The sequence below is a fragment of the Excalfactoria chinensis genome, chromosome 6, assembly GCF_039878825.1.
Source record: "Excalfactoria chinensis isolate bCotChi1 chromosome 6, bCotChi1.hap2, whole genome shotgun sequence".
NCBI lineage: Eukaryota > Metazoa > Chordata > Aves > Galliformes > Phasianidae > Excalfactoria > Excalfactoria chinensis.
The window spans coordinates 23,665,252-23,690,032 of record NC_092830.1 but is presented as its reverse complement, the minus strand read 5'-3'; the positions used below and the strand labels follow the sequence as shown (position 1 = coordinate 23,690,032).

General features: G+C 40.2%; 1 protein-coding gene across 5 annotated transcripts in view; it reads left to right on the top strand.

The window, feature by feature from the left end:
* The window catches only part of EXOC6 (exocyst complex component 6), an 82,359-nt gene extending 57,826 nt beyond the window's left edge, over positions 1 to 24,533 (top strand). For 2 of the 5 annotated variants that reach the window (XM_072340315.1, XM_072340312.1), the window contains exons 20-22: positions 2,281 to 2,354; positions 22,481 to 22,593; positions 23,330 to 24,533. In XM_072340315.1, coding sequence (XP_072196416.1) covers positions 2,281 to 2,354; positions 22,481 to 22,593; positions 23,330 to 23,462 — 320 coding nt within the window. In that variant the 3' untranslated portion in view covers positions 23,463 to 24,533. Of the gene's footprint in view, positions 1 to 2,280; positions 2,355 to 22,480; positions 22,604 to 23,329 lie in introns of all 5 variants that reach the window. The other 3 variants (XM_072340311.1, XM_072340310.1, XM_072340309.1) reach the window with 2 other exon arrangements.
* Positions 24,534 to 24,781: the final 248 nt, after the last annotated feature.

Below are 24,781 nucleotides of genomic sequence, written 5' to 3'. Positions count from 1 at the left end.
TAATTAGCTTTGTAAAATTGTTAGCAAAACTTAAAAGCCCTGAGCTGAGGGAGTGGGACTGTCTGACTGTTACCATAAGTAGATTATCTTTTTGCCCTTTGAACTCATGAAATTTTAATAATGAAAAAAATTCTGTTGTAGTCACCTGTCAAAAATGACCCAAATACAAGAATATATATTTTTGTTATCATGAATGCCCCCAGTGTCATAAATTAGTTTATAACAGAAAATTGTAATTAAAGAGAATAGAGCATACACAATAATTTAGTTTGAGGCCTCGCATGCTTGCTCTGTAGCTACTTGAGTAGTAGGTGCTTTCTAGTGAAACAAATACTGCATTATTAAATATGTTAGGGTAAATTCCCAACTATATTAGCTGCATGAGCAGTGTCTAGTTTGTTGCCTGCTCAAGCTGACGAGCATAAGAAAAATTCGCTTCAACCCTTTTGAAGTGGAATGTCTTACTTGAGTGGATGTGTGAGGCAGTGGGTGTTTCTTTAAGCATCTCTTATAAATTTGTGACTGGGGTAAGAACATGAGAACTACCGAGTGAGGCTAAGGCTCCCTTTAACCAAGCATCCTCTCCCCAGCAGTGATCTGTGGTAGTATTTAGAGAAGATCATAAAACACCAGCTGTTTATTGAGTGGCCTTCCCATTGCAAATCCATCTTCCAGCAGTACATAGGGATTTAATGAACAGTGTATTCAGACTACACTGTTTAATCAGTGCTGAAGAGCCTGCATTACAAATGTGTATTTTTTACATTTATACTCATTCCTCGTTTGCATTTCTGTCATGCACAACCTGTCATAAGAATGAGTTCCACAATTGTATTGTGTTCTATGAAAAATATTGTAAAATTCTCTCAGTTTATTTCATTGTCTATTATTTCTTGTGCTATGAGAAACAGTAAATCAGTGATAGTTTCCTTTTTATCATTTTGCACACAGTTAATGACTTCCTTGACTTTGCTTATTAGGCTACTGAAGTACTGCTGTCTGAAGGGCTGGATTGAGCACATGAGCTGGCCTCCTGATCATATATAAGGCTACTGGTTACATAGCATGTGCCTTGTTGTGTCTGATCTCCAGCTTTTTAAATGTTATCATCATACAGCTTTTTACTTCCTTCCTTCTTTACATTTAAGAAAAGGCAGAGCCTGAAGTGGATACTTTTGAACATGTAACGTAATATTCTATCCCATCAGTGCTTCTTTTTAATGCATCCTGAAGCCATCTGAAATGTCAGGACATTTTGCTGAGCCTCTGTTCATGTGATTTTCGTAGAAGGAAGTGAAAAACTGCTGAAGTCTTGATTTGTTAGCTCTTCGTGACATGAACAAAAGAGGGGGCTTCTGGAAAGCATTGTTGTTTTCTCATTCCTGAAAACACTGACCATCTCTATAGTACATCAACGCTTTGTGATATTTCTTGATTATTAGATTAACTATGGTGTACTATTCTGGGGACTTGTAATTTTAATGTATTTCTAATTTTACTATTTTTACTTAATAATAGCAGAAATCCGTGACATTACCCTTCTTTTATAGATTATTTTCTTTTCTTTAGTTGCCTTTAAATTGCATATGAAATTAAAATAAATAATACATTTTAAAATTTTTAGGTTTGAAAATCTTTGAGGTTTTCTAACTTAAATAAGTACCTACCTTGTTTTCATTCATATGCATTACCATTTCTTGTACTGAGGAGATAGCTTTACCTTCCAATTTTGTCAGTCTGTTTTGGGGTTCAAGAAGGGCAGAAGTTCATTATCATGAGCAGACTTTTCAATTCTGCTCTGACTGTGGCGCTTAGAGTTTTCCACCTGCTGTCCACACATTAAACAAGCTCCCACCTTACTGTCTGTCTTTTATTGCTGTTTGGATAGAGGTGGGGATGTTACAGCAGATGCTGTAACAAAAGCAGATGTTTGAAAATATGTTGACAGCCATGAAATTGGCGTTATTTCAAAATACCTCAGTAATCATTCACCTCAGGCTGAAAATGTTAAGTTGTTGGCTTTAATGTTTGCAACACTATTGCTGGTTTAGATTGTAAGCTAAATGTCCTCCTAAAGGTATTGTTCTTGGAAAGTTTTGTTTGTTGGTTGTTTTGTTTTTAATTAGAGTAGGTTAATTAATTGTAATGTGTTTGTGTCAAACTGATCTCATTTTAACACTAGCTATAATCTATCATTTATGATGAATACAGCTCATTTTTATGTTAGATTAAAAAAAATATATACATCCATAATTTTGCTTTTAATTTCTTTTCTTGCAGTGTTTGCTAGTTCGGAGCCTGTGCCAGGATTCCAGGGAGACACCCTGCAGTTAGCTTTTATCGACCTCAGACAAGTAAGACACTAGTTCTTGTTTTTTATCCTACTAATTTCCCCTTTTGACCAATGCTGGAGTTATTAAATTCAAGAACCTTTCATGTTTTAACATTCCCATGTAATTGGCTTTGAAAAGCAGTTACTTTAAGTGTTATTAGTGGCACTACTCCCTGTTATTTAGTATAAAACTGTTTTTTCAATGTGGTGTTAGGGGGCACTGTGCAACTGGTGGTATTATTACATGGATATAACATTGAGTTTTCATACTGGCTGTTTTGTAAAGATCTTGTGATGCTTTTTTGGAAGGAGTACACGTGTTACCCTGATGTTCTGCTACCGTTGTTTCATTCTGAGCAACTGCTCCATTTTAGGGAATCAAGCATAGTATTTAACATTTTCTTTACTTAACTTGGTAGATATTCTTTTAAACAGATAGAAAGTCACATTAACCAAACTGATGATCTTTATACCAAAGTTAATTTTAAATGCCTTACTATTGAAAGCGCTTTTTCTCAGTTCTTGACAAAAGGAAGGTTGTTTTCCAGGTTAAAATCAACTTATCTTAATTTCATGTACTCATTTCTATTCCCTGCTCTCTAAATTCTGATAATATATCCAACCAAAGCAATTCATTTTCATAAACCTGTCATACTTGAAGTAAATTTTAAAGAAGAATTTGTTTCATGAATTTTCAAGTACAAAGGGTTGTTTAAGTAGTGAAATGGAACATTAACTGCACAAGGAGGCTCTTTAGCTTTCTGTAGATGCTGATAATATTTTTCAGCACCATTATGTGTCTGTCAAAGTCATCAGAAAAGAGTAGAAATACAAAATTATCTATGTATAAGACTACGTTTGCTTTTAATAGTTCAGTAGGTTTTTGTTTGTTTGTTTGTTTTTTCACATTAAGGTAATGGTAAAGCATTTCAGAAGGAAAAATTCCCTTGGCAATAGTATTCCAGTTTCTCCTGATAGTTAGAAAGGACTTAAGTGTATTTTTAAATGAGAAAGTTTAAGGGTAGATTTGTCCATTATATTCTTAGTGGAACATAACATAATGAACAATATCTTCAATGGGATAAGCCTCACCTGTGTAAGAAGAATGCAGGTTTATTGCCATAAGATTCATTAATGAGATACCTAAATATTGGGAACATCAGACTTCAACATATGTGGTATTTTGAGTCTGGCAAAGTACAAGTCTAGCCTTGACTAATGGCCTTCCTCTTTTGTTTTCTCTTTTATTCTCCTTTTATTATCAGTGTTAGAACTGACTAAACATCTTCCAATTTGTACGAAGACAATTTAGTTAAAGGGAGAGGATGCTGAGAGATTTTTGGCATCATTTCTTTCATCTCCCTGAGCGTTATAAATCTTTGCGGAGCCTATGTTTGTTTCAGTTGTGTTCAACACAATTTCCAGCTATGCAGAAGCATATGCAGCTATGCAGGGCAGGGCATGCACATACTTGCTATGGGAAATAAGTAATATTTTGTATGCTTTGAGTACCAGCTGTTGAGCATATCATGTAAATAAGGATTATGCTGCCTGTGATAGCAGTCAATTTATGTTAGCAATTTACATTTAGAATTCTTGTGGTGTAAGTAACATTTTATAGAGAATGTTCGGTATCCCATGGAAATCTAATTGATTTTGAAAGCTTTAAAAACAGCAAAAGTGTAGGTTGCAATCTAAGCATGTACATGTAAACAGGTCTGATATATTTGTTTTGTTTTGTTTTTACCATATCATTGCGTGCTTTGCCAGAAGTGGCTAGAGCACGTTAAAAATAACACTTAGCATTTTGTAAGCATTTGCAGGGTTTTCCATCTCTTCCTTATTTGTGATCCATTTCTATCGTAATAGGGTGGATGACAGTTCTTTTCAAGAATACTTAGAAAAGCAACAGAGCCTTTTTCAGAAAGTTCTTATAAAAAGGTCATGCTTCTGTTTTTTAGTTTGAATTCGATACTTCTTCATGAATTGCAGGATATGAAAGATAAGGAAGTAGGTCCAGTGGTCAGGTTTTACCTGCCCACCCGGACTGTGCCCTGAGGTCAAACTCCTGATATTGGCTGTTTGGTACAGAGGAGCTGATGACAGGTAGGGGCTAATACAAGGGGGAAAGCTTGAACCGTATCAAAGCTAAAAGGCAGGAGATTTGGGACTCAGTGAGAGACTGTAACTAAAAGATGGATCAGCAGGATTGCCCTCTTCTTAAAAAGCAGCTGACCTGCAAGGGAAAAGACTTTATCGTCCTGCCAATCACATGCTTGCTAATGGAAGCCAGTTATCTCAACAACAGCTTACTCTCTCTGTGTTGTAATAGGACAATGTGTAAGATTAATGAGGATTGGGCAGTAGGATATTGTAGCACATTTTCCTAAAGAGGTAAAGCGACTTACGAGGAACAAGTGTGGAAGAAAGAGAGGGAAGAGCTACACTTCCCACAGAGAGGGAAGAAGGTTTGAAATTGCCATTGGAATTTTCATCCTAACAGTTCCTGAAGGCATGTATGAAAAGTATGTTGTTCCCTGCAAGCTTAGCTTTTTCCTTCTTCCTACGAGTGCAAAAGAGCAAACAGAAAGTTGACATGAGAGAGTTGCTTCTGAAAAAACAACAACAAAACCCACAATGTTTGCAGAAAGCTGCAAGAAGCTGGGAATGGCAATGGGGCAGGCACTTCCCAGTGTCTCAGCATCTTACAGAGATGACATATCCCATGCAGTTGGCTAATCACACAAGGTGCATTTGTTCACCATTCTATTTTCTTCTGCCTGGAGGAAGACTTTTGCATGCATAGGCTTCTTTCTAATTTAAGTGTTTTGGTTGTATTCTTCTCTAAGTTTTTGGCAGACAAAACAGAAAACTTTTGAGGCAGGGCTCAATTTCTGAAGAAGTTAAGAGCTTCTATATCACATGAAGTAATCTGAAAAAATGAATCCAGAACAGTTTCGTGTTCTGGCAACCTGCTTTGTGCAAGTGATTGACTTATAATGGAAGAGTCCATTATATTTGCTTTGCGTGGGATGGATATGTGACAAGCGTAGCCAAAAACATTCTTGGCTTTTGCATCACTGTAAGTCACTGCATGTCTGCCAGTGAACCATCTTCCAAAGGATATATGTAACTTTATAGTGTCATCTCTGCGCTGATAAGAAGGTATTGTATTTCTGACCTGTGAACACAGGCAGTAGCTATAGAACCAAAGAATAACATACAGAAACTTCTTAGAGAGCTACCTAAAGTTTACTGCAGAGAGAATACCAATATACAATTCCATCTACAAATTAAGAATTCCATGACCATGATCTTCTAAAAATTTGAAGCTCCAGCTAGTTTAGTGACTACTAAAGCAGCAAGCAACTGTTATGAAAGTTTTTATACACAAATATTTCTGTACACATTTACACATTTCTGTAGAGCTGCTGTAATTGTGTCATATGCTGTTTGACTTGAGGTCATAGCTGGGTGCACCATTTCACTTCCCTTACTTAAAGCACTGAGGAGCAAGCCAGCTCATCAAGGTGATTATCACAGTGGCATGTGATTCTTTAAAGAGAATGATCTTTGGCATCTCATGAAGATGACCCAGCTCTCCTGCGACCTGCATTGCTCTCTGAAGATAATCTCTTGCTACTGACTATATAGGGAGCCTGGGTAAATAGTGCACTGGCTGAAAATGAGGTGGAATGAACTTTGGGGATTTTACTACCATTTCAGATCCTAGGTCAATTGGAATTAACCTTTGAAAGTAAACAAGTCTTAATTCATCCTACCTGAATTAGTCTCTGAGAAAGCTCTGCCTTCTCCATGAATTAGTTTTGTCCTGGTTATGGTCTGTTTTTAGTGTCCAAATATTAGTGTTACTGTTCTGGAATGCGAGGCAGCTTCTTGGATGTATTGCATGTTTAAACACTGTGGGGAGAAGGCCTGAATATTAGAATGTGTGTGCTTTACTTTGGGGAGTCTGTGCAGTGTGTAATGGACAATAATGGCAACCTACTAGTAACCTTAGAGGTCGTGTTGTATGTTGTATCAGTAGTTATACTTTCCCAGGGCAAATTTCATGCTTCTTAACTAACTGAGAGGAAATAAATGCCTATTCCTGAAGTAAAATTGTTGCCTGCAGAATTACAACCTAAGCTGCCAAATTCATTTTACTTTTTTTTCCACTTAGACTTCACAAGTGATTTCTTGTGCTTCTCTCCATCACAACCATTGCTTCAGTTTCAGACAGGTCCTCCTCTACTGACTCATGTCAGACAAGTACAAGACTAGTTTGATGACTAGAATTTTTTTATTTCAGCAGGGGTGAAGACAACTATGTATTCTCTTTGCAATTGAGGAGGTGACATTAATATCCTCCAGTTGCTCCTAGTGCTGCTTCTGCAACAGGAATAGCAGTCTGAAATGAAGCAGAATCAGCTGTTGTAGGTAACCACCAGGTTAGCAAGTTCCAAGTTAAGGAACCACCACAGGAGTCTCCATGCATGTAGTAACACAGTTTGCAGTCCGTGAGACCAACAGGGTCCTGAAATTCATCAGAGATGATGAAAGAAGTATTTTTCAGCTGTATATGTTAACATTCCGATAACATTAGGCACACATTAGATGTAAAATTGTAATGCAATCAATGCAATTAATATACAGAATAATGTACTGTGGAAGCATTAGCAGATATATTTTTCTCAGACTTCTGCATGTTTGTAAATAAACATGTGTTTCCGTAAGCATGAGTCATTTTTAACACGCAATACATTTTCCTTCTGGAAATGTGTATCTAATATTTAACAGCATAGAGTATTTTCTTCTGTTTGCAAAGCATAATGGAAACTGGATTAATAGTTTCTCAGGCTACTTGTCCACTTACTCTGTAATGCATTTTCTGGTGTACTGTTGGTGAGAAATATTGCTAAACTTCTGAGCAGTAAAGCTGCATGCAACAGATGTAAGTTTTTTTCAAACTGAAAATTCTTATTAGCACACTTCCTTTTCTTTTGTTGCCCAAATTCGCTTCTCATTCATCAGTGTGAGCTGTTACTGTCCTGATAAACTCAGCAGTGACTCATTGTAGGTAGAAAATGTGGAACAGATTGCTAGACTTCAATCTTAGCCACTGGGTTGTCTGCCCCTTCAGTAGATATCAGAGAATAAGTTGCAAGCTGTTGCCAATATTATCTTCCATTATTATTATAGGGAATGGATTCTACAGGCATTCTGTGCCTGCAGAGTTCTTTGGCTTTGAAATGAGTTGGGTACAGCCACCCCTGAGTCCTACTCCACAAGTCATAACCAGAGAAACCATGAGGTTTTTGCAGGAGGTAGAAGTCACTAACTGTATGTTCAGGAATAAGACTTTAAAATCCTCGTAGTTTAAAGATAAAAGTAAACCTCTCTTTCATAAGACAGCAGTTTGAATTTTTAATTATCAGGTAGTATTGAATATTTCATCTTCCCCTTCCTGAGGGAAATTGTTGTTGAGACTTTCATCTTCACAGAGGCTCTTTCACAGTGCTTACTGATCCCTTTCTCCCCCCACCTTCACTCCCCAGCTTCTCTGAACAAGTAGAGGAGCATGTTACATCTGTAACATGAAGCCCAGCCTCAGGGTGCTATGTAATGGGATTTGCGCTTCTCTAGTTTTCAGTGCAGTGCTGCTTATTCAGCTAAAGAAAGGAGCTCGAGTTTCAGACAGCAACAAAACAGGAGCTGCACTCTCTGGATTTCAGGTCATAGACTCTCAGTTTGCTGGAGAAGGAAGCAACTCTTCTTGGCCTTCTTCTCCAAAAACTGTATCCCTACTAAAGTGAGAAAGAGGACTTTAGTCCACACATTGAACAGAACAGAGACACTGCAAGGCTCAATTTCTCATCTGTTTGTGTCATACTTCAGTAACATGCATATGCATACTTGTATTCCAGATAACACAGTTATGAGTATGACTATGTGATAAACATGTGCTATCCAACTTAGGGAGAATGCACAAGGCATTTTCTGAGTATTTTAATCCTACAAATAAATTAGAATTCTTCTGACAAACATAACGATTTGTATGCACTTATATTTCCCAATGGAAACTCCTGCTTTTGACTTTTCCTTTTTGCCTAGGCTCTGTGAAACCTGTAGGTAATCACGGTAGGGCAAATTGTGTGTGTAGATATCTTTGAGGAAGATCTCTATCAGTGCTGTGTACACAAAAGGCAGATCATTACTGGGATGGGATTTATACTTGCCAGCTGGTAAGAATTAGGAAGCTTTGGAAACAAATGCACAGAAATTAGCAGTGGGAAGGGTCAACACCAAGCACAGCTTTAGATACACTTTCTTGATAAGGATTTGGATAATCAAAGTAGGATGACAAGTCAGTCATTTCCTGGCAGTAGGTATTCCTGTGCCATTGCTGCCAGGCGCTAAAGGCACAGTTATTAGATCTGTGTTCTTTGGGACGTTAAATCATTTATCAAATCCATTGCAAAATGGTTCTGTGTCCAGGTCAGCTCCTGAATGCCCTTTTTCATCAGAGAAGTGTGAATAACTACTAAACAAAGTTTTTGTGCTAGATCCTGTCTTACTGGCATGAGTGGCATACCTGAAAAACAGATATTAAAATCTTAGTATACAAATTCTACTACTTCCCTTCAGGAGCCCTATCAATACCTTACCTAACTAAAACAATGTACAAGTGGCTCTTTAGCTGCAAGATGCACTACTGCATCTCTGGCAAAAAACAGATAATTTCTCCAGAGAAAAGTGCAAAACAATGTGCACAAAAGACTACATACTGAAGTCTGCAATGCTTAAAATAAGTGGCATCTCCTAAGTGACAGTAAGGAATGCTCTAGGTACTTGTGTAAGTTATCAAAAATAAAGAAGATTCCTTGTTGTTCCTTTGGGCTAGTTCATTTAAAGGACACAGTTCTCTAAGTTGTCCACTTATTAAAGTAGATATACACATGAGTTAGGTGAGCTGCCAAGAAATCATTTAGAAAATGATATAATTCATGAAGCTTGACGTTGAGACCAGCAGATAATATGTTTGCATAGGAGCACAAGAACTTGCTGTTGCTAGATAAACTTACAGTTTTTAGAGCTGAGCTTTTGTTGATCTCTTTGCCCCGTGCAGGTGAAACACTTGATTTTTCATAAGCAGTGCAGTAAAGTTACAGCTTGTAAATACTACCATCACATAAATTAATAAAAACTTCACTGAAGAAGTTAATCAAGGCAAATATCAAAAGTTCCTGTCAAGACTCTTTAGATGGATATATCTGAGTCCCTGTCTGAATAGTACCAACTGTCAGAATTAATAAGCTTTTAGAATGAACCGTACTTTCACAAGACAAGGCTTAGGAGGAGTCAGTTCATTCAAAACCTTCAGAGCTGTTATTATTATGATACTCCATATCTCTGGAAAACTTTCAGTTCAAGAAAGGTCATCGCTTAGTTGCAGATGAGTTCTCTGCATAACTGTAATGTAAATGGAGCTATAGCTGTATCCTTGGTAGTTGAAGTACGTATACCAGTTATGCCTTGTCTGTATTGCCAGAACCAAATGATCTCAGTTTTTTTCAAATGAAATATTAGATTTCTACAATAACTTTTATGCTATGTCTCTGGGAAACTACTTATAAAGCAGTCAAGTTTTAATCTGCAACATGTCCAAGGATGTTATGAGAGAAAGCAATAAAACAAGCCTTATACAGAAAAGGTTTTCCATTGGAAAAAAGGTAGACAAATGTTTCCATTGGAAGTCTTTTCCATTCTTTTGCAGGACTACCTATTAGTAGAAAGTTGCCACTGGGCTCACTTTCAGATAATTTCTCAATCTTTTCTTGAAATATAAAAAAATGATCCATTTGTCTATTAAATCTGCTAACTCCTGCTTACTCTTTATTTGAGTCACTGATGTAGATCCCGTGCAGTGGAAACTATTAAGTGGAATAAAGCATTTCTCTGATGTTTTTTTTTCCTGGCAGCCTTGCTCACCAGCTGATGCTTGCCTTTATCTTTGTCCCACCAGAAATGCCATAAATGCAAACTGAAGGCTTTACTTGTAGCAAGATTTGAATGCCTGACTTTCCTAGAGTTTGGGAATACATTATATCAAGCTGTTGTCTTTCTGCTGACAGTCAGTTGCTGCGGGATCTCTGCCATTGTGTCTGGGCCCTTCTGTGGCTCTGAGCTGATGGATGGAGTTCAGTGTGGGAGTCCCCAGCTCCACAGGACTTCCTCTGAATCCTGTGGGTGGTATGTGGTTCCTATGACTAATGAATGAGCATTGTTAAATGAACAACACAAGAGAAGATAATTGTTGCTTTCCTTCAGGTTACTTGTTATTTGTGTTCTTAGCATCTGTGAGCCCTAGTCACCCATCAGGGAGCTATGGGGCTGATAGCTGCTTCAATGTAGTCAGTAATTTCTGCCTCAAAATTACTTATGTGCTCCAGCCTTAGCTATACAGGTAATATCCCTGATTATATTTTATATATATTGGGCTACTCTAAAAACCACTTAACCCTACAGATTTACCCCCAGTATTTTTCAGTTGTTTCAATCAACACATTTAGATTCCAGCATTTCTGTAAATTCCCTGTCAAGCACAGACAGCAGCCCCCCCCCCCCCCCAAACCCCATCCCCGTTTTTGTTTTGTTTTGTTTTGTTTCTCAGGCTCTTCTGTAAAATGAGAAAGATAATCCATCTATTCTTTGAGAGACACTATAGGGACAATTGAAAATTCTGTAAAATCAAGAATTTATACAACAAGGAATCCAGGAAGCCAAGGAATTCTCTGCTTCAGAACAATAGCAACGAATTAAAGGAAGCAGGGAAGGGTTTTTTTCTGTTTGTTTTATAGCACAAAATGCCTTCACAATTCAAGGCTTACAAACCTTTGCATAGATGAGAGTATCCATTTGGAACGTACTATTCATTTGGACTATGGTGTCTTAGAACAAATAACTATATCTTCTGAAGTGCTTGTACAATACAATATACCATGCGATATAATACACCATGCAGTATAACATAAATTTCACCTGAATAATAAATATAAAAACTTTTGAAGAGGATTTTCCTCCGTGTATTATTGGTGAAAGAGCAGCACAATTAGGGAACTCCACAGTAATGGAGTGAAGGTAGGAGAAAAAGGGAAAAAAAAGGAAAAAAGGGAAAAAAAAAAAAGAATAAGAACAGAAATTCAAAGAAATGGGAAAAAGGAAAATTAATGTTGGAAGGTGAGGAGATGAAAAAAATGAGCATATGGCATGAAGGACATAAAAAAAAAAAAAAGAGAGAGATGAAAAAAAATTCAGTGCCTCTATAAAGGCACTTTATTGTTCTTATCCTTTTTTTCTTTCAGTTTTATCATTTTTCTGTGGTTTATGCTGAGTCTGATTAAGAACAGAGATTTTTTTAAACAGCAGAAGTTTGAAGAGGTGTTTTTACTCAAAGGAAAGGAAGGACTTTCAGTGCACAGTTAATGACGTATGGAGTCCATGTAGCCATCAGGTTGTCTTATTACCCAGAGAATGCAAGCTTTCCTGGTTTCAACGGTGTGTCTCCAGGAATTGTCCCAGGAGGACACACAATTAGCCCACACTCCTCCAGAGGGCACAGTGTAACATGATGCAGTTAAACCAGAAGACAGTTTTCATCTTTTGACCTTGTGTCAAACATGTCAGTTGAGCAGCTTACCTGAGCTCTGTAAGAGCACATAGGCTACCAGATACTTTCCCATAGAGAGGAACATGCAGTAGACCAATAAACAAATAAATAAATAAATGCTGGTTTAAAAACTGACTTATTTCTAAGCAATGGGAAAAGTGTCAAACCCTTGCTAATAGCATGTGCACTCAGTGCATTCAGATTCTCCTTTCTTTTTGGCAGCCTAAATTTTAAACAAAAAAGCTTTGCTCTTGTTCAGTGTCTCTGAAAATAGTAAAAGCTGCTCATTCATTTTAAGCACTGACAGGATATTGAGTGCTGTGGAAGTATGGATTTTGTTCTCAGTTTGATAATGTCACTGAAATACATATCTAAATGGTAGTTTTAGAGAATGGTCATATGTTCAGTGTGGTGCCTAAGTCTTGCATCTGTTGACATAGAGTATGGCTTAAGAAGTGAACTATGAAAAGAGTAACCTTGGCGAGTTCCTAGATGGAAATATGTAGGTAGTGGGAGAAGGCTGCCTATCTGGTAGATTGAAAAGACACAGGCTGAAACCTCAAATGACGATGTAAAACAGTCTCTGTAGCTTAATTAAATAAAACCAATACTGTGATTTAAACTTCTTTGAGTTAAAATTACTTTAATAAGGGTGTTAATTACTAGAGGATTAACACTGCTTACATGTGATAATAGATGTGGTCAGTCAATAAGGGGTGAGAATAATGTTCATTTAAGAAGGAAAAGAATCTAGCACAGGATTACTCACCAGAAAGGGATAACATTTCAAAGTGGCAATTGCAGGAGGCATTTGAGGCTGAATCATTCCATTCCTACCCAGCAAGGTTCTGTGTATATTGAGATCTATTGGAGCTAAGGTATGAAGAATAATTGCTAAGTATTACACATTACATAGCTTGGATTTTATTTATTTATTTATTTATTTATTTTCTCTGCTTTCCAGTAGTGCTGGAATACTGACATTGAGCAGGAAGGCTTTTTCCTAAAACATTTGCAAACATAGCATCCGGAAAAACAAGATCTTTCACAAATAGCCTACAAAAACAAAGTCTGGGTTATCTGGGTTTCTTGTTACTGCAGCTTACTAGGCTTAGAGACCTTTACTAAACCAAATTATCTAGGCAAGAAAAGCAAAACAAAACAAATAAGAAACCCAACAAATACTGCAATTTTATATGGACTGCAGGGTTTGCTAATAGACTTTTAGAGCCATTTGACAGATATAAATATGGAGGTAAACTTGTAGTAGCTGAAGAAGAAAGTGAATGTTGTCCATGAAAGAATAGGAAACTTCAGTAATTTGGGCTTTGCTATTAAGTTGTCTATATTTACATTCCTGAGCTTCTGATTGTGGAATTCCTTGTCCAGTGGTTCCCAGGTCTAGTATAGCTTTCCCTCAGGGATGTAACTTCATCTGCTATGAAGGGTGGGCATGCAGGCATACCCTGAATGCACTGCTTTGGAAGAAATAATTATCTGTTTACGGTAAACTCATGATGAGCACATTTATAAGTGTCTGTGCCTTACAGATTGAATTGGGTTTTTTGATGTTGTTCTTTTTGATGCAAACAAATAATAATAATAATAATAATAATAATAATAATAATAATAATAATAATAATAATAATAATAATAATAATAATAAGTTGCTGTTTCCTGGCCTCTGATGTCTTAGATTTCAGTTGAGGTTAAAACTTCTACTTATGCTGGGACATGTTTTCACACTTACAACTACCATTGGTGTGCTATAGACATTCTTTAGTACTGAGATGTAGACCCCCTGTAACGTGGATGTTGTGATCATGTTCTGAGGCACAGTCTTATAAGCCTCACTGGAACATTACATCAACTCTGATGTGAAATACTGGAGTTCAAAAGTAAAAAACTGGTGACCAACCCAAACATTGCATAATGCACAAGGTTTAATCCATGCAAATTCTACCACTGACACAGTTCTATGCTTTGTCTGAAGGGACTGCGTGTACAGGCTGATGGGATGGACAGGAGCAATTTGGCCAGAGCTGTGCCCTCTGGAGCCTGACTGCCTGCCAGGCTTCTGCTTTTCAAACTCTGGCCTGTTTTGCTCATTTGCTACTGGCTAGCTTACTCATTAATGATGATGAGGAACATGCTTCATAATAAACATTTGCACTGCAATCAAGCAAATGTTCTTCAAGGATCCATTACTTGTTGCGATATTGTATGTTACATGGGGCTTAGCTACTTGCCTCAATGACTACTTCAGTGACTTTCTTTGGAAGTTACATCTTTGGCTGTCTTTGATGTCTTAATGAGATTTATTAAAGCTATATGACAGGAGTAGTTTGTTTTTTTGTTGTTAAAACAGCAATTAACTTGTTTATGTGGCTTCAGCATTATACACAGGCAGGCCTACATTCATTTCAGAGCCAAAAAATCAAAAATGCATTTGGCTTACATACATGACAAGACCAGGCATCTCTCAGAGTATGCCTGAAGGTCCACCTTTTAGGGAAGCATTCTGCCCTTGGGGAGAACTGAGGCTATAAAGGATATATTCAAAAACAGGAAACTTCTCTTTTTTCTTAGCATAACAACAATTCCCAGAGGCCCGGCTGTCATAGCCTTCGGCCGTTCCCTTGTTACACACTTACAAATGTGTCAAAGATTGTACCCCAACAGATACAGTTTTCACTTCTAAATTTGAAACAGATGTAAGTATTTAGATATAAAACGGCTTCATTCTTGTGAATGTTTAAGTGTACCCAGTTTAGGCACAATTTCCGAGTGCTTAGTGTTTAGGAAAAGAACGAAAGAAAGAAAGAAAGCACGTTTAAACGCGGTGGGCTTAAAAACTGAAAGACACCGCTTTTCTAACACAAACTATCCTTCCTTTGAAAATCCAGGGCTCAGTTTTCAAAGCATCGCGTAGGAATTTAGCCTGCGACCCCCATTGACACTAATGGGAATTGCATAGTTAAGTCCCCATACCATCGCTTTGAAAATGCATTTGTTCTACCAATCCAGAAAAAGGGCAGCATGAACTGTAGGGAGACATTCGCAGATCAAGAGATCAATTTACACTTTGAAATACAAGACCCGAGTGTGTTATTCCAGTTATGTGATCGGTAGGGGGGAATTTGAAATTCACCACGTTCACAAAATAAGTCACCAGGAGTAAATAAAACCAAATATTTTGGCAAGTGGCAGGCAGACTTGCTAACCAGGCTAACAAGGTATTTGTCAGCAGTGAGGAGCACCGACTGATGGAGTGCTAATTGCGTTCAGTTGGTGCGCTGTGAGCCCGCAGTTCGCAGGCGCTGCCTTTTCTCCTTGTTAGCCAGACTTAGATACCTGTATCTCACATACTTCCGTTGTTCCTTTGCAAACGGGAAATGTTTAGCACGAACAAGACTTGTCTTTGTGACGTTGTGAATTTGGTTCTTTGCATTTAGTTCCAATCTATTAAGTGTTTTCACGAAGAATATTCCTTTACTAAACGGAGATGGCGTGTTGTGAGCTAGTGGGCATGTCATCTTACTGGTCCAGAAGGGGTTTTGTTAATTCGTTGAGAATAAGTGCATACCTTGGAATGTATGTTCACATGTGCTTGTCTTTCTAAAAAGAAAGCAACTTTGTTTCATAGTGGTGTTACTGCAGCAAGCTCCAGTCATAGCCCATGGCCCCGTTCTGCTGGGCAGAGTATAAATAAGGGTTTTAACAAAAGGAAGACAGTGTTGCCTCAGAGTTCACGAGTTGATGAGATTATAGCTCCACTGAGAGCTTAGCATTATTTCAGAAATTATGAAACAAGGGCTGTGATTGACATGCTTTCTCTTTGGTCAGCAAACTCATTTGCTCTTCTGAATAGAAGGTGTCTGTAAGTACATTGTGTGCTCCTTGGGAGGGATTTTGAGGGGTGGGTTGATTGTAAATGACTTCTGCAAGTTTACTGTCTTTAAAATGAAGAGGTCTCCTTCATCTCCCAAATCCAGCACTACTAACAGTATTATTAACATAGCTATTATTTTATCTCGATTACTTACGTAGCCAACAGTCACAAGGCTTTTTTTCTAGGTCAAAAGCTGTGCATCTTCAAGGAAAAAGGTGTGATGTTATTTCAGTATTCTCTCTTAAAAAGAAGGTTTGGTGTAGCCTGCAGTGGTGTATGCTTGGCACCACCCCGCTTTTGCAGCAGAGCTCACCAGTGTTTGAGCCTTTGGGATTTTTTTAATTAAAGAGGTCAAAATCCATTATATCTAAATTTCAAAGAATTTACCAATTAGTTGTAGTCCGCAGTGCCCAGCAGGTGGCTTTTATACTATTAAAGGGAGATTGTTTCCATCTTTGATCAAAGTGAAAACAAAACAAAGGAAAATATAGAATATTTTGCTGTACACAGTGCAAACCACACGTGGTGTAAATTATAGGTGAAAACCGTTTGTAGGGGACTGCTCAGTTGTATTGCTTCAGCAAAAACTCTCTATTTTCACACTGATCCCTGTGTGGATTTTAACGGCCCTGCCTAAATCTGTTCAGATCACCGATTAGCTGAGAAGATTAGACAGCTTGCTATTTCCTAAAGTTAAGATTTTATCATTTGCTTATTTAAAAGTAAAAGTAGAAATGCACAATTAAGAAGAGTATCGAATTTGATAGAAGTAACATCAGAAAAAGCTGACAGTGCAGGAATGCCGCAGGATGCAGAAAAGTTCTAATTTGCACTTTTCAACGAATCCAAACTTCCCAGATTTTTACCTACTTAAAAGAATGTTTGTGACCTTTTGACCCTTTTGTTATCCCTTACTCAGAAAGGCCTTTATTCTGTAAGGCTTAGGTATAAAAAAATAAAAAGAGCGTTAATGGCATAACAGTCCTTTCTGATCACCCTGTGTAAGATGTTTATGCAAAGTGTCAATAGAAGCAATTGGCCTAACAGTGTGACAACCTGCTTTGCTTGGAAATGGGCTAATCTCCTGTTTGGGTTATCCAGAGGTCAGGTAAGGATTTCTTTTTTTGCACTCCCCATAGTGTGCGGGTGCATAACCTGAAAACACCATAGGGCATAAACCGGGAGCAACTGAGCCCACGGATGCCGCAAAGCTGTTAAAAAAAACCAATCCTGCCCTTTTTGCTTTTCCTGAATTTTGTCCGGATCTGCTTTTGATTTTTCCCCCCCTTTCCCAGAGAGTCTCAGTAGTATTGCTTCTACTTGAGCATGTGTGATGGTCTTTGACAATATCAGCCTCCCCTGCATTGCTTCACTCGTTCTTTTTTTCATTTGTTAGTCGTTTTGGGGGGATGCTTTTTTCCCAGATGGATCTAATCCCACTCTTAGTTTGAAATTCATGTGCAATCTTGCTGTGGGTGGCAGGTTTGTGGCTGCCCCATCCCGAGTGCACACTCTCACGCAGAGGGCCGCTACATGGCCCAGGCTGGGAGCTCAGCTGGCATGAATCCACTTCTGTGTGTTTCCATAACTGCCTTTTTTCCCTGTTAATTATGCCCCTGGGCTGTGGAAAGACAGCATTTTCAGTTTCAACAGACTAAGCTGCAAGTGTTCTGACATGTTTGTCAGGCAAATTGTACCTGAGAAAAGGTAATTACACATGCAGTGGAGTCCAGAAGTAACTGGGTGATTATATTCAGCTTGTGAGTGTGGAAAGGAGGCCTGAAGGACATAACCAACAGTGATGTGTTTCAAGAATTACTTCTTTTTTGGTGGAATATTGGGATTTACAGGAAGGAGTGTCAGATGTTATATGCTAAACTTCTCATTTTTATCTCCACCACCTGATCCATGGGTGCTTTGCTGCCCAGTCAGAGCTATGTGCTGACACTCGTGATACTTCAGAAGAGATAATGGCACCACTCCATCTCATACTAAGCTATCTTGAGAATTTTAAATTACACGACACCAAAAATGTTGTCTAAAAAAATTCAAATGGACGTTGACCTCATTTCCTCCTGCAAAGTCCTCGTCGTCATCTCCCATCTCCACTGCAGTGTTGGCTCTGTGGACAGCTGGCTCCCAAAGTCGCATTATCTCCCAAGATTATTCCTGACAGTTGCCCCAGAGTAAAAAGGAAAGGGCATCTGTATGATATCTGAGGATGTGACAGAGGCTCAAACAGCACTGAATGGGCCGGATGGGTGAGTCTGGCCATTACCAAGTGCCTAAAATTCTCATGTAATTACAAGATGGCCTAAATACAGGAATAAGGGTGAGTTACTGAGGGCTTTGGGTATGGGTAATACAGAACAAAACTTTACTGAGTAATGATTAATTTCTACCCAAACACGGCCATATGAGCTTGGGGAAACTTTGGGGAAAGGAAGAGTTCTGAGCTTGAATTATAGATGCAACTCATTTGAAACCTGAATTCTCACTCTTAAATCTTTAGACATTTTTTTCTGCATGGCATTCATATTGTATTGAGTTGTATTAACCAAAGCCAGTAGCTATCAAGGTCTTTGAAGTAAGACCTCTTTTGACTAAAAAGTAGTCTAGGGTCCTTTACAACAATATAATTGTGTTTAAAACAAAATTTATATAGAAAAAAGAGCAATGTTGTCTTTTATAAAACAAATTATGTAATTATATAGAATTATAAGAAATCATGTAGTATTACTTACATTTATGAACAAGCACTTTTTTTTTTTTTTTTTTTTTTTTTTTTTTTTAAGTGAAGTGTCTTTCCAACAGAGAAAGCTTATTTGAGACTTGTAAAAAGGTATTTAGAAAGTACTTAGTAAGTTAGTACAGTAAGTTAGAAAATCCAAGACTCGTAGGGCATCACTCAAGGGTAGCATGGCAACCAGTGGCTTCAAGTTATCTATCGAGCTGCATATCCATGACTAATAATGTGGTGGAGAGGGCAACACTTTAATATGCAGTGAAAAGAACATGTTTTCCTTGGGATCATCAGCTCTGATGTTCCCAAGATGCTGGGTGAGGGTTCCCCTTCTGTCTTGCTTTTGAAATAGGCATACAGCCTATCTACTTGTAAATGTTAGTCAGTGGACAGTCTATTGACACTGCATATGAGTGTGGGTAGAGCTTTTCCCTGTTTCTTTCTTGGTAACGATTCACAAATGCACACAGTTGTCTGCAAATTCTAGTTAGTTGCTCACAATCAGAAAGGCTTTAAGAACATTCTTATGCTCCTAGAGAAGCATATTCTGCTTCATTATAAAATTCTCAGGTATAGCATTTTCTGTCTTATTCTTATTTTCCATGGTTGTTATGGGATAAAGAGAGTACAAGAGTACCATTGTTCTTGTGTAGCAGAGCACCTATCTTTGCCTTAATAGTGCTTCACTGTGCCTTAGCCATGTAAGTTGGTTCTGACATGGGTGGTTCCTTGGATGTGAGCAGGTGGTTGGCTAACAGCCCATGGTCTGCCCTGCCTCTACAAGCAGGGGGAAAGGTTTGGTTACGTCCCATTTGAAGGATTTCCTGTACATGTTAAGTGTGATGAAATGTATATACAAAATAAAATGGTTTTCTTACTGTAATTTAAATGCAAACAGTGCGCGTTCCAACCTCAAGGAAGTAGCAGCGAGCAGTGCAAGTGTGTTGTGCTACAGCATGGATTTTGATTTACTTGTAAGGCAGAAATACGTTTATTGCTGATACTCTTACTACAGTGCACGTCATTATGGGGTACTGCTTGCTGGACAGCACATCCTGTTTTCAGTTATTGTCGCAGTAATAGCAGCTTTAGAGGATAAAATAGCAACAGGGAATTATTACTTTGATTTGGTCTCTAACAGGTTGATTTTGGTTGCCGCAATAAGAACCATCACAAGACCAATGGAAAGGCCTTGTGAAAAGCTCACCTCACCTTTTATCCTCAAAATGTTCTGTTTTATTGTAGCTGATACTTGTTAGCACAATTAATACCTTTGCAGTTAGACTTGCCCTCAATACATTTTTTTTCACATTAGTAATAACCACAGTTTTTAAAACCTCATAGATTTACAGCCTTGTTTTATTTAGTGGAATTTAATGTATTCCCTATATTACATCTCTGCAATATGAGTATGTCAGTACATTGAGCCAAATCCACAAAATCTTTCCATTATATCTTCACCTTGAACACTGTAATACCACCAAAGGCTGTTCCCTCTCCCTGTGGTTTTGCCCACACCCAGTCACTGTCACATCATAAGACCATTTCAATGTAAGTCTATCATAAATGAAATTACAGCATAAATACAGGGAAGAACTTAGTGTTTTTTTTCCTTCTGTTGAGGAAGATGGCCAGGTGTTAATTTTCATGATAAATTCCATGTAGCTTTCAGTTTGCATGAGTTAAAAAAAAAATGGATTTTTTGCATCTTCACGCTCTTCTATTATCTTTCAAGAGTCTTGTACATAAAGATTGAGGTATCTTTATCCTCTACTAACATCGTATTCATCTACCACAGGATTATAGGCCAGCTGGAATTACATGAAATAGTCCAGACACTTGTCTGCATGTTTGGTTGGATGGGCTGTCTTCCAGCTCATGTGTGTGTGCTCAGAACAGTCCCACCTTAAGAAAGGCCTTTCTACCCACATGGGCTGTATGCTGCTGAGCATCACACCAGATGCAGGGGAACACAGATCCAAGAGAATCAAGCAGTTCCTGCCCACCTGCAGTATGGTACCTGCTGTCAGGGCCTGTCAGTGCAGCAGTGTGCCACTGTACAGCACTGTGACTGTGAGGAGGACTGAACCATCAGGCATAACTGTGCACAGCAGCAGTCTGCAACCTTCTGCAGTGTCTGCAGCCTGTTTGCTGCCCTACTTGCCACTGTGTTTGGTCAGTAGGTCTGACCTTCCACCCCTCTGTCACTGAGTGACTCAAACACTGGTGGTACAAAGATCACTGGTGATGTTGGCCGAAAGGATTCTTAGAACTTTTCAGCACTGTAGTTGTATCAGTGGTCAGTGGCTTTTGGGCTGCATGACACTGTAGGGCTGCAGAAAGGGTTGTATGGGATTAACCCAAAGTCCGCAGTGTCAGTGCTACGCTGGGGATATTTCCTACCCCTACAAATTTGGTTTGCCGAACACAGCTGCTGCAAGAACATTGGTGTGGTTCTTTCCTAAGGACCTTCTCCATGTGGATCCCATGACAAGTGGCACTGTAGGTGGTGGAAATTGATTCATACATTCTGTTTGCTTCTTTGTGAGAAAGAGGAAACATGAAGTCTCTGGTTTATGTAGCCTGTGTGCCTATGGCTCTTGGCTTTATCTTCCCCTCATGCTGTCTGTCCATCTGTCCCACTTTCTGCTCTTTGGTCATGGTTTGGAGTTTACTGCACAGCCTCTGTGAGGACTGGGCACTACTGACTGTCTCAGCACAGGTAGTAAGGATAGGTAATGCGCAGCGGTGAGGGCAGGGGCTTCACAAATACCACTAATTCCTGGTTTAGGAATCAGAGCCTGATAGCTCAGACCAGCTCTGTTTGCTTAGTGACTAACAGCGTATTCTCCACAGATCAATAGGAAAATTGATGCTGACCATACTGAGAAGGCATATTATGAGAAAGACCTGCTTGTATGCGACCATGACAGCAGAGAATGGAACAGTCTCCTTGCTTTTCATATGCCTTTCACCCAAGTGAGGTGTTAAAACATGAAATCTGAGTGTCACTGAGTTCTGTAATGTCTTTGGAGGACTTTGAAAGGACTTAGCAGTACCTGTGCCACAGGAACTGTTACTCAGTGTTCAGAAAACATTTTATTACATATATTAATTAGAAAATAATTAAATTAGACACTTTCTTTGAAAATAACTTAAAGGTTCAGAAAGGAGAGGGTAACAGAAGCATGTGAGTTTGAAGTTGCAGCGGTTGGTGCTGTTGGGTCCTTCCTGCAGCAGCACTGGTCTGGTTTACAGACAGCAGAAGCAAATGCTGAAAGGGAGAGGGGTTCTTTCCAACAGCAAAACGGTGTGGCTGTGGCGCAGGGCCGCCCTGAGCAGCCTCCAGCCGTGGGACGAGGCCGGGCGCCGGCTGCAGGGAACGCAGCGTTGCCCTGTTGGCATCGGCGGCTGCTGCGGGCCGGCATCGGGCGGCGGTGCCGAGCGACGGCTCCGGGGCTGCGAGCGGAAGGCCCTACCTGGTTGCATATCTCCGGTTGGAAGGTTTTTCTTCTTTCATCGTTGAAGCAGTTGAGAGTTTTTCGATCCAAAAGTGCGCTCGGGGCAGAGGCGTGGGGATCGGTCACCGTAGAGAGTCCCGCAGGGCTTCTTTAATTCACTTAATTGAGATACCTGAGCTTCTCCTTTAGGTGGCCGGGAGCAGCATCGGGCGCCCCAATTCCCTTCTCCCTCCCTGCCTTGAAGCACCCGGGCGGGGACCGTCGACATCTCCCACTGGGCCCGGCCCCGAGCCGCCGCCTCCCGCCGTGCGGAGAGCGAGGAGGGGGCCCCGGGGAGAAAGCGGCGGGCGTCTGCCGCTGCTCACCACCTCTTCTCCCGCAGCTCCTGGACCTCTTTATGGTATGGGACTGGTCCACCTACCTGGCCGACTACGGGCAGGCCACCTCCAAGTACCTGCGGGTCAACCCCAGCACGGCCCTCACGCTCCTGGAGAAGTAAGTGCGGGCGCTGCGCCGGCCGCGGGTTGAGCCCGGCCCCGACGGGGCGGTTGCGGGACCGGCAACGGGGCCGCCCTCCCGGCTGCTGTGGCGCTGCCCGGGGCCGGGAGCCGCGGAGCCGCTGCGGAGCCAGAGCTGCCGCCGCGCCGGGAGACACGCGAGGACGCGGCGGTGGGACGGGCGCATGGCCGTGCCGCTGTAGCGGGGCGTGCGCGGGCTTGACGGGCTTTTCTAACGGTGTTTTCTTTCCTCTCCTCCCTGCGACGATCCGCTCTTTGCAGAGTGCACAGAGGGTACGTACCGGTTGTCTCCTACCGAATATTTTCCCTTCAATTTATTACGCTTTCCGAATTTCGTTTTAAAACCCTTCAATAGAGAAGCTCAGCAGTAGAGCCCTGGGGCAGTTCGTGCAGCCTGAGCTCGGCCCAAAGCCGCCGTTCCACTCGGATCTTTGTTTTCCTTCCTCCGTACGCAGCTGTAGGGGTAGCGCCCGCTGAAGTGGGATTTGCACAATGTGATTTGGGAAACAGTATTTGTTACTGTGAGTTCCGAGTGCTGGAGGTTTAATTTAAGGACATACAGATAATGATTTTGTAGCCTTTTGGTTCATTATAGTAGAGATCAGAAGAGGAACGGAAGGAAACCTATCCAAGTAGTCAGGTTTTCCCTTTCCAAATGGTGTTTCTAACACATCAGTATCATTTCCTGTTTTTTTCTTTTGTTCTTCCTCCAGAATGAGAGACTCCAGCAAAAAGAACAACATTTTTGCTCAGTTCAGGAAGAACGATCGCGACAAGCAGAAGCTGATTGAGACTGTAGTGAAGCAGCTCAGGAGCCTGGTGAATGGCATGTCCCAGCACACATAGGCCTGCTGCTACAGAACTGGTCCTAACCACACCAAGAGGTATTTCATAGCCATTCGTTCTGCCCAGCAGTGCTCTCAGTGGGGACATTTGTTTGACCAGGTAAAGGAAAAGTGCAGCTGATGGCAGAGACGTGGGGCCCTCAGCAAACGCTCTTTGTATGAATTTTTAACGGATCGAAAACTATTTTGTACATTGTAAACAAATGGTGAAAAATGAGACTGTACAATAAAACCAGCTCTGTCACATTGTACGGGGGGCGGCTGAACTGTAAATACATTATTTAAGTGTCTGCAGACAAAATGTTTGCAGTGTTGCTCCAGGCAGGAATTATCTGAGAAATGATCCCTTTATTGCCAGTTTCAGGATGAATCCTAATTTAATGTGTTGGGGTTTTTTTGTTTGTTTGTTTTGCTTTCTTTTCCTTCCTTCCTCCTTCCTTCCTTCCTTCCTCCTTCCTCTCTCTCTCTCTCTCTTTCTTTCTTTCTTTTGTTCTTTTTTTAAGTGCTGAGATCCCCACATTCAGATACCGCCTGTCATTTTCCTGCATTAAATGTATAGTAGCCTAAAGGTGATTGGACATCATTTTGTATATTGAATTTTGTAGTCTGGAGGTATAAGAAAATCTTCTGATTTTTGGTACCTTTGAAAACTCCCCAAGCACTAGGCTTGGTATTTATTCAGTATTAGAGCTTCTAGGCTTTGTTCTCTGAAAGAGTTTAATCTTGAGTTTCTGATTGTAAATAACCATTCAAGTTCTTTATAATGTGACTTTCTGGGTTCTGTTCCTCAGGGTGACCATTTCTAACTGTACTTTTTAAGATCCCGGGCTCTCCCCAGGGTGCGGTAAGGAATAGATTTGCCGCTGTTGGTTCTGTGATGCATCTGTTGGTCTGAATGCCCCATCCCAGCAAGGAGTGCCCCAGGCTGGGCGCTGTGCACTGTCACCTCCTGGCAATTTTAGACACGAAGAGAATGTCTAACAGATACAAACCAAATGGAACGTGTAAAAATAATGTACATTTCGCTGTATTTTTAAGTTATTGACCGTCTAAATACAGTAATATAAACCTTACCCGTGTTCACCTTTGATTTCATGTACTAACACGCGCCTCAGCCCCGCGTTTCGGCAGGAGCCGCGCGGCTCCCGGTGATATTACCTCGGGGCGCGACGATGGGGCCGCGGCTGCAGAGCGGGACCGGGGCGTTATTGGGTCGGGACGCGATGCCGTGTGGCGGCGGAACGCAGCGGGGAACCGTCCCGGTTCTGGTTGGGACGGGAAAGCTGGGCCGGGCCGGGCCCTGGGGGGAGAGCACCGAGG